This window comes from Bombina bombina, chromosome 3, assembly GCF_027579735.1.
Source record: "Bombina bombina isolate aBomBom1 chromosome 3, aBomBom1.pri, whole genome shotgun sequence".
NCBI classification, from domain to species: Eukaryota; Metazoa; Chordata; class Amphibia; order Anura; family Bombinatoridae; genus Bombina; species Bombina bombina.
In genome coordinates this window covers 42,225,369-42,240,810 of record NC_069501.1, presented here as the reverse complement: position 1 = coordinate 42,240,810, position 15,442 = coordinate 42,225,369, and the positions used below count along the sequence as shown (strand labels likewise).

General features: G+C 40.8%; 1 protein-coding gene across 1 annotated transcript in view; it reads right to left on the bottom strand.

The window, feature by feature from the left end:
• Positions 1-778: 778 nt before the first annotated feature.
• The window catches only part of STXBP5L (syntaxin binding protein 5L), a 1,275,950-nt gene continuing 1,261,286 nt past the window's right edge, over positions 779-15,442 (bottom strand). Inside the window, exons 26-28 of the mRNA XM_053705139.1 lie at positions 2,277-2,388; positions 1,698-1,918; positions 779-859 (exon numbers count right to left, since the gene is read on the bottom strand). Of these exons, the coding sequence (XP_053561114.1) occupies positions 779-859; positions 1,698-1,918; positions 2,277-2,388 (414 nt within the window). The remainder of the gene's footprint in view (positions 860-1,697; positions 1,919-2,276; positions 2,389-15,442) is intronic.

Sequence of the window (15,442 nt, the reverse complement as noted above, 5' to 3'; positions counted from 1 at the left end):
CAGGAGAGTACACCAGTTTAAATCTGTATTCTTCAGAACACTACTAGAATTAGTTATGCAGGAATTGAAATATGGTATGAGCTTGACAAAAAAACAAAAACATCACCTTGTGTAAAGTCATGCAACATAACAATGTAAGAGAAACTCTCTCTTATAATGGATCATACTCTAGCAGGACATATATGTAATATTATATGTATACATTTTGTAGGTAAATGTAAGCAGCTGAGATATATGAAAAAAATCCTATATGAGGAATTAATATACAAATTGTTAATACATAAGTCTTTTAGAATATATAAACTCATACAAACTAAGGCAGTTTGATCAGCAAGTTGTGGTAATACAGGGTGGGCAAACCTGCAAAGTGCCGCTTAGTGGGTTAAAGGGGGATTACATTTGCTACACAACACACAAAACTGTTGACAGATGGGGCATACACATTTGAAAAACTAAATGCTGTACAAAAACTGGGAATAAGACAATTCACACTAGTACTAAGCCACAGCACACCTCAACATAAAAGAGCTAAGAGAAAATAAGGTAGCACAGAAAAACTTTCTAACCACCCAATCCCCTTGTAAGAGTTGCTCACCCACCTCCAGAGAATAGAAGGGGTTAAACTTGCCAGAATATACACACAAAAATGCCTTAGAATCCACCAGATCAAGTTCACAACAGTTGAAGCAGAGAGGGGAAAAGGTTGTCAAGGTCAGGGGGCGGAGCTTATTGCCATAACAATATGCAGGCCCAAAGCCTGTGTAAATTGAAATAACTGTCAAGATTTAAAATTGAGAAAAAACACCTCTCCTAAGGCCTCTGTGTCCTCATGCCCAACTGCACTGTGATTTTTGAGAGACTTAAAGAGACAGCACCAATTTTTTTGAAAAATGCAAAAATAAGATTGTTGAGGTAAAAAGGGTAGATTGAGCTGCTAAAGAGTCATAAGGATGCTAGAAAAAGAACTATCCTGTGCCAAAGTTCCCCAAATTCCTATGTTAAACACATAGGTAAAGCTCCTCGGGTGTAAGGCTGTGACCCCCAGCAATGTAGTACCTGTAAGGAGAGTAATATTGGATAGCTCCTGGACTGTGTAGTGCATTAGTCACTTACTTGGACTAAAGCACCCCCCACTGTGTCTTACCAGCATGCTGAGGCCTTTCTTCCTCACAGGTTGCTGATCCAGTAGAGAGCCCATCCAGTGCAAGTAACTATAATGCAGAGGATACTGCATATATACCTGTAACCCCTCAGGTGAAGGCTAAGGGACGGGGACCTGAGGGGTTATGGCTGTAAGATTACTCACTAATACTTACCCCTGTTTCACTCGAGTCTTCTTTAATCTACTTGGAGTGAAGATGCCTAGGGGTACTGCATCCTAAATCGGGTCTGAGCCCACAAAACATATTAAAAAATAATAAACCCTTGATAGTAGAGCACCTCTGAAATCTTCAACCTCTCTCCTCGGAGGCCAAAAACAAACTGGAGAGTAAGTGGTGGGATTAAAGCTCTGTGAGGGTTCTTGACATTCTCCTGATAGGCTGGAATACAGCCCACATGTTATGAAGCTATGAACTCTCATCAGCTAAGACGTATATTAGTCATATATAACAAACAATACAATTATCAGTGTATTATGCCAAGTAAAATATAAGTGAAAAGACATATTCAGTTCATGGCACACATAAATTCCTTACCTCATGTGCATGTTTGGAGAAAGCCTCTGCACTGGACATCATCCCTGCCGTTTTGTTTTCAAGTTCTCCAAGTCTTTGCCCTCTCTCATCCAAAGCTAAGCGGGCTCGATGCAACTCTCCTGCCACTCCAGTTGCAGCTCCTTTCACTCCCTCTATACCGCCCGATCCTGGTATGTGCTGTGCAAGGCCTCGAGATGCCCTCCCAGCTGTGGCCTCACCAACTGGTAACAAAAACACTTATAATTGGTTTACATAAGTATCTATGTGGTCATTATACAAAGGATTTTAATGTACTCCTTTGTAAGACTCCCACTGCATGTGTGAGTGCTTTATTTGTTATTCTATATAAATATGAAAATTGCAACATGATTTTGTGGTTTTTATTTGGGCTACTTTATTTATCCAATGCCATTTAGAAACTGCAATCAGTTATCGATCACAGCAATAGTCTATCACAATGCTTTTTTTTAATAAGATTTTGTTTGCATCACTGTAGTGCTAATGCTAATTACTATGAGGCAACCGTAGAGAAGACAAAGCATAATAAAAGTGCAGTATGAGTGTGTATTTGCAACTTACAAAGCTCTTCTCTGTCTAATGTTTGGCCACCTCCACCAAACAGTCCCTTCAAGAAACCTCTGTTTTGTGCTTCTGGAGTTTCCACCAGAGAGAAGAGGTCTCCAAGCATATCCTAAAGTAACAAGAAAGTAAATTCACTTTGTTTATTTCGCTTTACAACTATAAACTACATACAGTAACTGACATATTAGACATCAATTTCTTAACCACAACCAAAAATGGAAGATTACCAATAAAACATTGAAAAGAGTCAAGAGATTTTGCCACTAAATAATTTTTTTGTTTTTATTTTGTGAATATATTTATTTTAACATACTATTTTCTTGTTTTTACTATAAGCTGCTATAATGAAAGACTAATTTGAATATATATTTATTAAATTTATCATACTACGTTTTTAGCAAAGTTATTGGATGATGATGTAATGTCATGTGCAGTGAAGATTTACCTAAATGCATACAAAAAGAGGGCTCTACCAGGAACGAACAAAAGCTCAGTAGTTTGTTCTTTGTCAATTACCGCCTAGGAGCAGCCTCTATTAGCTCAATTTCACATATAAGAACTTTCCTGACGTATAGAAGTCTAATCCCGCCTACCAATGTCAATCCAGCCCTGAAATACCAGGCAATCCTCCTCTGAACAAGGAACAACCCCAGAGGATCAGTTTGGCCTTCTGTGGGTCTCCTCAGTGAGGTGCAGCCATATCCCTCGAAGCACATTGAGCAAGGAGTCCACGTCTGGTTATCCCCATCACTCTTAGGGAGACTTCCCCAGGGTCATAATTCAAATGCATACAGAAAGAGAAGCTCTCTACCAACAATGGACTACAGCTCAGAAGCTTGTTCTATGGGAGTTACCATGTAGAAGCAGCCTCTTTTAGCCTAATTGTGCTTTTCACAGAGGAAAACATTCCTGAAGTACATCAGTCTGATCCCGCCTAGCAAGGTCAGTCCAGCCATAAAATACCAGGCAATCCTGGCAGAGTACTGTATTGCTTTATATGAGAAGACAGATAATTATCTTTGTCTATGCAACTTTTAGAGGAAATCGTTTACCCCTAATTACCAATGAAGTTTATGCTCAGTGGAAGGAAACTCAAATAAAAACATAATTTATGCTAATTTGATAAATTCATTTATTTTATGGTAATGAGAGTCCACAAGAGTTATGTTATGTTTGGGATTCAACTCCTGACCACTAGGAGCAACTCCCTATAAGGCCAGATTTTCAGGATCACGTTGAGTGAGAGCAGGTTAAATAACCATCAGGTAGATTACAAGTTATGCGCAATAGGTATTTAACAGTATTTCACCCTCCATAGTGCTGCCATAACAAGTTTTCAAACAGCTGGCTTGTGCGTGCGATATGGTTGCATTGATCTCCATACCGCACAAAATACGAGCGCTGTTTTGACGTGCCTAGACATCAATGGGGAGAGCGTGTTAGAAAAAAAACTAACACCATGAAGCGCGGAATGAAAAGCTCCGTAACGCAGCCCCATTGATGTCTATGGAGGAAAAAAAAAAACACCCTAACATAAAAACCACGTCTAAACACCCCTAATCTGCTGCCCCCGACATTGCCAACACCTACATAATGTTATTAACCCCTAATCTGCCGCTCCCGACATTGCTGCCACTATGAAAATTCACACTGCTGCCACTATAATAAACCTATTAACCCCTAAACTGCAAGCCCCCTACAACAAAATATACTAAATCAAACTATTAACCCCTAAACCGTAAGCCCCCCACAATGAAATATACTAAATTAAACTATTCACCCCTAAACCGTAAGCCCCCCACAAGGAAATATACTAAATTAAACTATTAACCCCTAAACGGAAAGCCCCCCACATCGCAATAAACTAATTTAAACTAGTAACCCCTAAACCTAATGCCCCCTAACTTAATATTAAAAATAAAATTTCCCTATCTTGAATTAAATTAAAACTTACCTGTCAAATTAAAAAATAATAAGTTTATACTAAGAATTGAACTAATATAACTATTAAACTAAAATTAATCTAACTACCAATTAAAGAAAACTAAAATACACATTAAAAAAACACTACTATAAAAATTACAAAGTATCTAATTACAAAAATTAAAAAATACTAAATTACAAAAAATAACAAACACTAAATTACGAAAAATAGCAAACAAAATTATCAAAAATAAAAAAGAATTACACCTAATCTAAAAATAAAAAAGCCCCCCCCCAAAAAAACCCTAGCCTACAATAAAGTACCAATAGCCCTTAAAAGGGCCTTTTGTAGGGCATTGCCCTAAGTTAAACAGCTCTTTTACCTGTAAAAAATCACAAAGACCCACAACAGTAAAACCCACCACCCAACCAACCCCCCAAAATAATACACCTAACTCTAACAAAAACCTAAGCTACCCATTGCCCTGAAAAGGGCATTTGTATGGGCATTGCCCTTAAAAGGGTATTCAGCTCTTTTGCTTGCCCTAAAAAGGGCATTCAGCTCTTTTAAGAAAAGCCGAAACCCTAAACTAAAAAAAAACCCCACCCCAAAAAGTTTAAAAAATTCTAACACTAACCCCCTGAAGATCCACTTACAGTTCCTGAAGTCCGAACATCCAGGCGGCGAGAGGTCTTCATCCAGACGGCGTCTTCTATCTTAATTCAGGCGGAATCTTCTATCTTCATCCTGGCAGCGTCTTCTATCTTCATCCCGGCGGCGCTGAGCGGGTCCATCCTGAAGACATCCGGCGCGGAGCATCCTCTTCATATGGTCGCCGCCGTATACTGAATCTACAATGCAAGGGAGCATTTTCAAAATGGCGTCCCTTGCATTCCTATTGGCTGATTTGGTTTATGTAATTCAAATCAGCCAATAGGATGAGAGCTTCTGAAATCCTATAATCCTAGATGCTAACAGCTGTAGCCTTTTGACCCTTATGTAGACCAGAAAAATAAATAAACTTGTAGATTGCCTATAATCTTTAGTATCTTGTAAATAAAACTGTAAAGCTCTTTCAACATCTGAAATGTGCAAAAGTCTATCCTTAGAATTCTTCCAGACAAATTCAAGCTAACCTTCAGGCACAGGGTACAAATGTGTCAGCTCGCACCATCTGAATGAAAAGGGACGCTATGGTAGGAGACCCAGGATGACCCCACTGCTGGCACAGAAACATAAAAAGCCAGAATCCTTTTGGGAGAATGTGCTGTTGACAGACGAAACAAAATTACAGCTTTTTGGTAAAGCCCATCATTCTACTGTTTTTCAGAAAAAGAAATGAGGCTTTTAAAGAAAAGAATACATACAAACACGGTGGAGGTTCACTGATGTTTTGGGGTTGCTCTGCTGCTTCAGGCACTGGGTGTCTTGACTGCGTGCATGGCATTATGAAATCTGAAGTCTACCAAAGAATTCTGTGGTGCAATGTAGGGCACAGTGTCATAAAGTTGGATATCCATCAGAGGTCATGGGTCTTACAGCAGGACAATGATCCAAAGCACACGTTAAAAAGCACCCAAAAATGGTTTAAGACAAAGCTCTGGGGAGTACTGAACTGGCCAGCAATAAATCCAGATCTCAATCCTATAGAGCACCTGTGGAGAGATCTCAAAACAGCCGATGGGAAAAGGAACCCTTCCAATCTGAGAGACGTGGAGCAGCTGTCGAAAGAAGAGTGGTCCAAAATTCTAGTAGAGAGGTGTAAGAAACTCATTGATGTTTACAGGAAGCGATTGATTTCAGTTATTTTTTCCAAGGGGTGTGCTATCAAATATTAAATTGACGGTTCCAATAATTTTGTCCAGTCCATTTTTGGAGTTTTGCGTGGAATGTGTCAGATTTGGCTTTTTTTCTCCACTTTTTTTGTGTCATACCAATAAAAACAAAAGAAACAAACATGAGAATGCCTAAACATCTGTAATTGAAACTTTCTGGGCAAAGTGGTGCATTATCTGACAGAAATGCATGGGTGCCAATATTTTTGGCCATGACTGTATATGTCATGCAATCATCATACTACTAACATATATTTCTCAGAAATTACAAGGCAAATGTTTATTTTTCATTGTCACTTATCCTAGTTTTGGTAAGAATACACATATTGTAAATTCTAATAACAAATTTAGGAAATGTCTGAATAGATGATAAAGACCATTATACAACCACTTCAGTCATCTAATGATTTGACAGCCACAGCTCGCATAACCCTGATAGCAACAACATAGCAATATATATGTATATGAATGTAAATGTATATATATATAAATTTATTTTTGTGTTTATATGTACGAATATACACATAAATACATAAATATAAATATATATATATATGTCTTCACATGTTATGAAGCTATGGACTCTCATCAGCTAAGAAGGAAAACACTTTTTTTTCTCACAACTGAAAGAAGAATATACACTTGTTTTTCACAACTTAATATTTGTATTCACAATTTGAAGAGGGTTATATACATTTTTTTCTTTTCTTTTTTTTTCTCTTTCTCTCACAATTGAATATTTTTTGAAGAGGAATACACTTTTTTTTTGAGTTTTCAAACAAGCTTTATTAGAGAGAAGATAATTGCAACAACATCAAACCAGGGCATCTCTTATTACAAAAATATGAATACAGTAGATACATTGCATATGGTGCTGAACATATCAAAACAGTCATATTTACTGGTTATGCTTTTTAAGAGATAGTCTGTTTCTCTTCATTGTAAACTTGGTCCTGGTTGAAGTCTTGTTCTTGAGCTTGTTTCGGCGGGCCAATGTGCTCGCCTTGTTGTATAGTCTATATAGTATAATAAATTAATTCTTTGGAACCTAACATCAGGATCTTTGGTTACACAGATCTGAAAGTCGCTCGGCTTTCCAATAAACACTGCCGAGGCTAAGTTTATTCCTGATGTTACTGCCTTACTTTCTAGTTTGTAAGGCTCACAAGATGTGGGAATGTAGAGAAGAGAGAGTATGTAACTGAAAGGGAGGAGAAAAGAGGGAGAGAGAGAGAAGAAGTAAGAAAAAAAAAAAAGGGGGGAGGGGGTTGGGTAGTCTGAGGGATCTTTTGCGATAAAGTGTCAATATTGTCGTTATGCCCTCCTTGGCTGTCTGTTATACTGTATGATTTACATTATATCCCTTTGCCCTCCCATACCAATGTCATCATTTCGTGAGTGGCTAGTTTTCCCGATTTGAGATAATGATATAGTTCTAGTCTAAGTAGTTCCCCTACTCTGAGTCTCCACTCCTGTACAGTCGGTCCCTGTTGCTTTTTCCAGTGTACGGGTATTAGTCCCTTTGCCCCATTTAGCATTAACAAGAGGAGGAGATATTTATCCTCTCCTATTACTTTGGGAAGTTCATGGTAGATTAGATATGAGGGCTTTGGTGGGATTATAACCCCCAGTTTTGTGCTCATTTCTCCTAGGACCCCCTCCCAGTATGGTTGAATGTCGGGGCATGCCCACCATATGTGTATCAGCGTCCCCTCCTCCCCGCAGCCCCTCCAGCATCCCCCGTCTACATGTGGGTATATCTTGTGCAGTCGCTGGGGGGTCATGTACCATCTGCTTAAAAGCTTATAATGTGTTTCCTGTATTTTCATGGAGACTGAAGCTTTTTTGGCTTTTGCAAAGATCTTGGTCCAGTCTGCCGTGTCTATGTCTTGAGATAGATCATCTTGCCAGTGTGTTGTGTAAGTCGGCAGGGTTGTTTCTCCCTTTGTAAGTAAGATTTTGTATAATTTTGAAATTAGGTGTGACGGGGGCTGGGTCATTGTACACAATGTCTCATATTGTGTCTTTTGTCTGGTCAAGGCTGCCCTATCTCTGTGTGTTGCTATGTAATGGTGCATTTGTGCAACTCTGAACCACGACGCAAAGATCTCTGGAGCCCACTCTGTGAGTTCAGTTTGTGTTCTGAGCTTGCCCTGGTCTAGAATGTTGGCTATGGAGGTCTCAGCTAGGGTGTAGAAATTGCCGGGTACATGAGCCCCGTATTCCATACCTAGGTCTGGATTTTCTCTGACCGAAACAGTTGGCGAGTGTAGAGTGGAAATATGAGGTTCTTTGACTAGTATCTTATCCCAGACCTCAAATACCTCCCGCATCAGAGGGTATTGTGTGATGGTTGCAGGCCTGTTCTTTGCTGAGATCCAGGCCAGCGCTCCAACATTTCCACGTCCCGATATGTCATTATCTATCTGTATCCAGGCTTTAATTCTGACTCCACTCTACGAGTCTCTGCAGAGCTATAGCTCTTTGGTAGTCTTTCAAGAGGGGAACCCCCAAGCCACCACCAGTCCTGGGAAGGTATGCCGTGTGCCTTCTGATTCTAGGTTTGATGCCATTCCATATGTAGGCTTCCAAAGCCTTCTGAATTTGTTGTACACATTGTACAGATGGGGAGATCGGCAGAGTCTGCATGACATAAAAAACCCTCGGCAAGACATTCATCTTAACCACTCCGATTCGCCCCATCCATGAGATGGTCTTGTTTTTCCAGTTAGCTAAGTCTTTTAGGATCTCATCTCTGATATTTTTATAATTTGTATCTATCGTGTCCTGTATGTTGGGAGTTATTTTTATACCTAGATAGGTGATGGAGTGTTGCGCCAATTTAATTGGGCAGTCATTTTGGAGTTTCTCAATTAGATCCGATCGCTCTTTGATAACCAGTATTTCAGACTTCTGCGGATTAAGCAAAAAGTTTGACATGTCTCCGAACTTCGACATTTCTGCTAGGGCCTCCCCTAGCGACTCCGGCGAGTTTGAGATTGACATGAGGACGTCATCAGCATACATTGATAGCTTCTGCTCTTTCCCACCCATCAAGAACCCTCTGATGCGTGTGTTGTTTCTGATTCTACTCGCCAATACCTCAATAGTGAGTGCGAATAATAGCGGCGAGAGGGGACAGCCCTGTCTAGTGCCGTTATTGATGTTGAACGAGTTAGAAAGCGTGCCGTTTACCCTAACTCTCGCGTTAGGAGTAGAATACAGTGACATGATCATTTGTACTATGTTAGCTCCAAAGCCGAATTTATATAGTGTTAATCTCATGAATGACCATCTCACCCGGTCAAATGCTTTCTCTGCATCTGTAGTGACCAGGGAGAGAGGCATTTCTCGAAGGTGGGCGTGGGTGATCATCTGTATCACCTTTAAGGTTTGTCCCTTGCCTCACGGGCTGGAACAAACCCCACCTGGTCGGTTGACACCAATCCGGGGAGGATTCTGTTTATTCTTTTGGCTATTACTTTTGCGAGAATTTTGACATCTGAGTTCAGAAGTGATATTGGTCTGAAATTTCCCGGATTGTCATGCTGTTTCCCTGGTTTGGGTATCACCGTGATATAAGCTTCCAACATTGAGCTTGGGAGCTTGGGGTCCTGGGGCAGAGCGTTAAAGAGCTTTGCCAGAATGGGGGCCAGTATGTCGATGTATACCTTGTAATATTTAAGTCCGAAGCCATCAGGCCCTGGGCTTTTCCCCGTGGGGAGGTCTTTGACTGCGTATTTGATTTCTTCCACTGAGATCGGGATATCTATTGATTCCCTTTCTTGATCAGTGAGTCTAGGAAGTTCGGTTCCTTCTAGATAGTCTAGTATCATTTCATCTTCTCGCGATTGGGGCTTAGGTTCTTGTCCTTCCTGTTCCTTGCCTGTTATGTTATATAATGTTTCATAGTAGATTTTGAAAGTGTCCGCGATGGAATCCGCGTCTGACCTCGTCTCTCCCTTATTATCGATTATATGGTGCACGTGCGCCTTAAGCCTCTTCCTTGCTATCGCTCTGGCCAGAAATTTCCCTGCCTTATCCCCATGTTCGAAGTATAGCTGTCTCAGCATTAGCGCCTTTTTTTGGTACTCTTCCTGCAGATACTGCAGGAGATTTCCCCTAGCTTCTGTCAATGCCCTTGTTTTAGTCTCATCTCTTGGCTGTGCTTTATGCTCTCGCTCTGTTTGTGCTATTTGAGATAGTAGTGTCTGGTAGCGTTCTCTTTTAATTTTATTTAGATCTGATCTTCTCTTGATCAGTAGGCCACGAAGGGTGCATTTATGTGCTTCCCAGATAGTAGTTCCTTTTGTGTGACCGTTGTCATTAATCTGGAAAAATTCTGTTATTTCTTTATGTAAGTCTGTTCTGAAGACCGGGTCATCAAGTATTGAATCGTCCAGTCGCCAAACATATGGTGTTAGCGGGACATTGGGCCATAAGATTGAGCAGCTGGTCGTTGCATGATCCGACCAGTTTATTACTCCAATGTTACTGCTTTGGGTTATTGTGAGCCCGATAGTGTCCGTGTATAGGTAATCAATTCTAGAGTACTTTCTATGTGGGTGCGAGTAAAATGTATAGTTCTGACTCTTCGGGTGGTGTGTTCGCCATATATCATGTACCATTAATTCTGCCAGTATTGTGGTCATGCGTTTAAGTGTCTTGTGGGGGACGCTGGAGATGCCATTAGATGTGTCTAAGATGGGGTCAAGGGAGGCGTTAAAGTCTCCTCCTAGAAATAAAATTCAAATTCTCACCTCTAGAATTAATCAAACTACTTTTGTTAGAAATAGATGTTGAGAGTGGTTTGGGCAGTATATGTTGGCTAATGTGATCGGTCTACCGTAGAGGGAGCCAGTCATGACCAAGTATCTGCCCTCTGGGTCTCTGTATATCTGTGTTAGCTGGAAGGGCAGTTTAGAGTGCAGGATGATTCCCACCCCGTTCTTTTTTTTGGGGCCTGACGCAAAAAATGCGGTTGGGTATTGACGGCTGTTCCAGATGGGTTCATGGGCCGTTGCAAAGTGGGTTTCCTGTACGTATATAATGTCACCCCCCCATTCTGTGCATATCTCGGAGAGCTATAGATCATTTGTTGGGACTGTTTAGGCCTTTGACATTAATGGAAATCAGTTCTATTGGGTGTGTTCGCATATATTTCTGAGCCGGCGCCATAGTGCGTCTGTTTCACCTGCAGGTGGAGTAACCTCCGGGAGGCTGGGGAGGATAGTGGAGGATGTGCGGGGAAGGAAGAGAGAGAAGGGGGGAGAAAAAAAAAAAAAGGGGGGGGGAGGGGGGGAAAGGAAAGGAGTTTAAGAATTAAAGATTAGGGAAAGGGGGGAAAGAAGAGGGCAGACTAGAAATGTGTTAAAGGAAGAATTTAAGTAAAGGGGTTAAGATAGAGTATAGAGTTATCAGTGTAGATGATCAGATATTGAGATTGAAGACCACTACCTCTTGAGGAGTGGAGAGAAAGGTAGAGGAAGAGTGAAATAGAAAGTTTAACTACTGTATAATTTTTAGCAAACAACTGAAATTACTAACAACTGGGGGTAGTTGTCCCCTTGTTTTCAATCTGAATATAAACTTATAACACTTTTTCATTAAATCAACGTTTTCCAAACATTTAAAAAAAGTAAACATTACAATCTCAATTTTGAGAGCAGAGATTGTACTCGGTCAGTGTCCCAGTGGTCTATGGGTGACGTTGCACTTCTATCATTAGTGTCTGCCAGTGCCTTCCTTGAATGGTTCTGTGTCCTTGCTGTATCAGTGGTAACTCCTGTGTACTATGTGTCTGTCGTGTTGCTAAGCTATATTCGCCGGTGCTGTGTTGTGTGATCCTATGTGCATGCGCCTCTTTATATGCTTGTGTGTCGTGTTCTGTGGCTATAGTAAGCTAATTCGTCAGTATTGCATGGTATGCAGTGTTTGTGGTCATGTTATCTGTCGGTATATTGATTGACAAGAAACTGGTCAGAGAGTCATACACACAACAACAATGTTAAAACTGATTAGGCAGTATTCTTGTACACAGGTTTAACTTTAACTATAACCTCCTTATTCCATTCTGTTGGATTCTAAGTTAAATACTTTTGCATACGACCTGTACAGCCATCCAAAATCTCCTCCGTTGTTGCTTCAGGGGATGTATTATATGTAGCATTCTTCAATGATGGCTGCACAGATCTTTCTCTCTTGTTGTTGTCCCATCAGTCTCAAGACCGCTGATGTGCCCTTGGATTATGGCCGGGGGGGGGCCCTGTTGGTCCTCCGCTGCCTCTTGTGGTGGGCGAATGTTTATTCCCAGCGCTTGATTAAAGTTTGGGAGGTCATCTAAGGTTCTCAACACGTGAGTAGTGTTGTTTTTAGTAACAATCAGACATGTCGGGAATCCCCATCTGTATTGCAGTCCCTTCTCTTTTAAGATGGCAGTGACGAACCGCATGTCTCTTCGTTTCTGGAGGGTCGAGGGGCATAAGTCAGAGTAAACTTGGATGTCAGACCCTCTGAACTCAATTGGATGTTGTGTTCTGGCCAGTCTTAGTATTTCTTCCTTGTCTCTAAAGGACAACAATTTCATTATGACGTCTCTGGGTGGCGCCCTATTTGGTGGTTTAGGGCGTAGGGCCCGGTGAGCTCTTTCTATCGTTATTTCTGGGGCAGTGTCGTTATTTTTGAGATGTTTAATGAAGTCTTGTATGTATGCTTGTAGTGCAGGAGGATCTATTGCTTCTGATATACCCCTCAGCCTAAGATTGTTCCTCCTACTCCTGTTCTCTAAATCTTCTATGCGGTCCATTAGTGTTTGTACTGTACCTTCTTGGGCCTGCATCTGACTGGTCTGATGTTGTAGATCTGAGCTGAGGGTTTCTTGCCTCTCTTCTACCTGTGTGACACGACGGTCTACTGCCATGATGTCTCTTTTCAGCTCCCCAAACATAGTCTTGAAGTCCTGCATCGCCTCTCTGATGTCATCTTTTGAGGATAGATGCTTAATGTCTTCTCTGGTTAAGAAGTTTGGTGATCTGCTGTGAGTGTTTGGGTCATGAATCTGAGCTGACACTGTCTGTGTGGATGTTCTGTTTTCTGTTTCTGCTGCAGCTATGGTAGGTTCTACTTGAATTAAGTAGTTGTCTAGTGCAGTGGATTGGGTACTCTTCAGAGGTTTAGTATTCCTTTTGGCTGCCATATTTGGTGTAGTGTTCTGTGCAGGATCGCTTTCTTTCTGTGCAGCCCTTTACTTATGCTGTGTTATTGCTGTGTCAGGTTGATATTTCGCTGCAGTAAAATATAGTTAGTTGTTATTATGTCGTTTACTCAGCTGCAGTGTTGTTGTTCCCTTCAATGAGGGCAGTGTTGGTAGCTAATGTTCCCTCTGTCTCTAGGTACGGTCCCTGCAGGAGGCCCTAGGAAGTGTGGGCTGTTTTTTTTTCTGCTTAACGTTTTAAATAGTGCAGATATATAGGAGATGTTATGTGAGCAGTTTATCGTGCCCAGGCACTTGTTTTGTTAAGGTCCTGCAGTAATCTGACTAGGGAGTTTGTATATTCTAGAGGCAGTTCCCAGCGCCGTTTTGGTATGGCCTGGTTTGCTCTTCCCGCCCTTCTACAATTCCCTGTTCAGGCCGCCAGTTAGTGACTGAGGCCCGTTGTGTATCTGCTTCTATGCGGCAGTAGCTATGTCATTTGGCTACTTTGGCCTGTCTAAGCCTCTTTTCACCTGCTGTATGGAGCGGGGTTAGTCCTTTGGTTATATGCAGGCTCAGAGTCCCCAATCGCCCGCTAATACCTTTCACATATACCGGAGCTGTGTATCGTTGTGGCTACGGGGGTAAGTTATATAGCTGTCTTACCATCGGATGGGGATACGGTCTGCGCTGCTCCTTTTGTATATGTGTCTGTCGGCCATCCGCTCTGATCCAATAGACCTCCGCCAGCCCTCGTGGTCAGTGCACGTTCTCCGCCTGTGCGCTCAGTTTAAAGGTTTGGCGGTGCGTGTCGTGAGGCTGCGGGTACTTGCTGTAGTCTGGATCGGCTGTTTGATGCAGAGGGTATGTACTCTATCCCCCTCACGGCCGTTTGCAGGCTTCTGCTTACTTTGGTGTTCCCGCCAGGGCCCTCCGCCCGTCACCGCCTTCACTGCTTGCGGTATCTTGTGCTGATCGTGATTGCTCTCACTAATCAAATTGTGCTCAAAGTGTCCTCTGGGTCTTACTGCTCCTTATGGATGTTTTTATATAGTGTTAGAAGCTGTGGGAAAACGTTGATTAAAGATCGAAAACTAAGGGACTACAAAGCTCTAACACAATGCAGCCATCTTAGTCCGTGGCTAGGCTCCGCCCCCCCATACACTTTTTTATATATATTTTTTTTACTCACATTTTTAAGAGGAATATACACTTTTTTTAATTGAATATTTTTATTCAATTAAAAGGATCATACTCATTTTTTATTTATTTTTTCCTTACAGAATTTAACATTTTTATTCACATTTGGGAGAGGAATATACACTTTTTATGTTCTCTCACAATTTTATATTTTTACTCACAATTTCACCAGAGATATACACAGATTTTTATTTCTTCTTTCTTCTCTCACAATTGAATATTTTTATTTACATTTTCAAAAGGAATATACACCCTTTTTATCTCTTTCTCTCCGCCTCCTCTCTTTCTCCTCCAGTTCTCCCCTTTTTGTCTGCATTTTTTTCTTTACAAATATGTATTTTTACTGATGGGTGAACTTACTATTGTAAATAAACATTTGCTTATGGGAATGTAATATATAGAAAGGAAATTTTATGTATTAAACGCTTTTATTTTATTTCTTGAATTGATTGCATCTTGATATATACAGTATAAAAAAGTTCTCCAGTGAATACGTCGATTTATGAAGCAGCGGATGCTGCCTCCGACCCTTTCCGCTTCAGTTCCGCCTGAAGTGGAAGTTAAGAAGCAGTGGTCCTAAGACCGAATACGATCGGGTTGATTGACACCCCTGCGAATCTGCAGGGGGCGGTAATGGTAATGTACCAGCAGTTCACAAGCATATGCTGTCGGCATTTATCGATGTGGGGTGGACATGATTCGCTATAGTGGATCATGTCTGCCCGCACCATGTTAAATCTATCCCATAGTAGTAGATAATGATTTATGTACGTAATATATATTGGAGAATGTCATTATGATAGTATGATAAGAGATAAAGTATATATCTTGAGATGGAATAATTTAGTGTGGTGTTAACTTTAATTTAAATTTCTTTTGTTATCTTTAAACTGACTTTAAAAGTAATTGTTGTATATATTTTGATTTGTGTATGGTTTATATTGAATATTATCACTCTGTATTGCTCTTCTTCATAAAACAGTTTATCTTTTTTTTTTTTTAATTTTGGCAC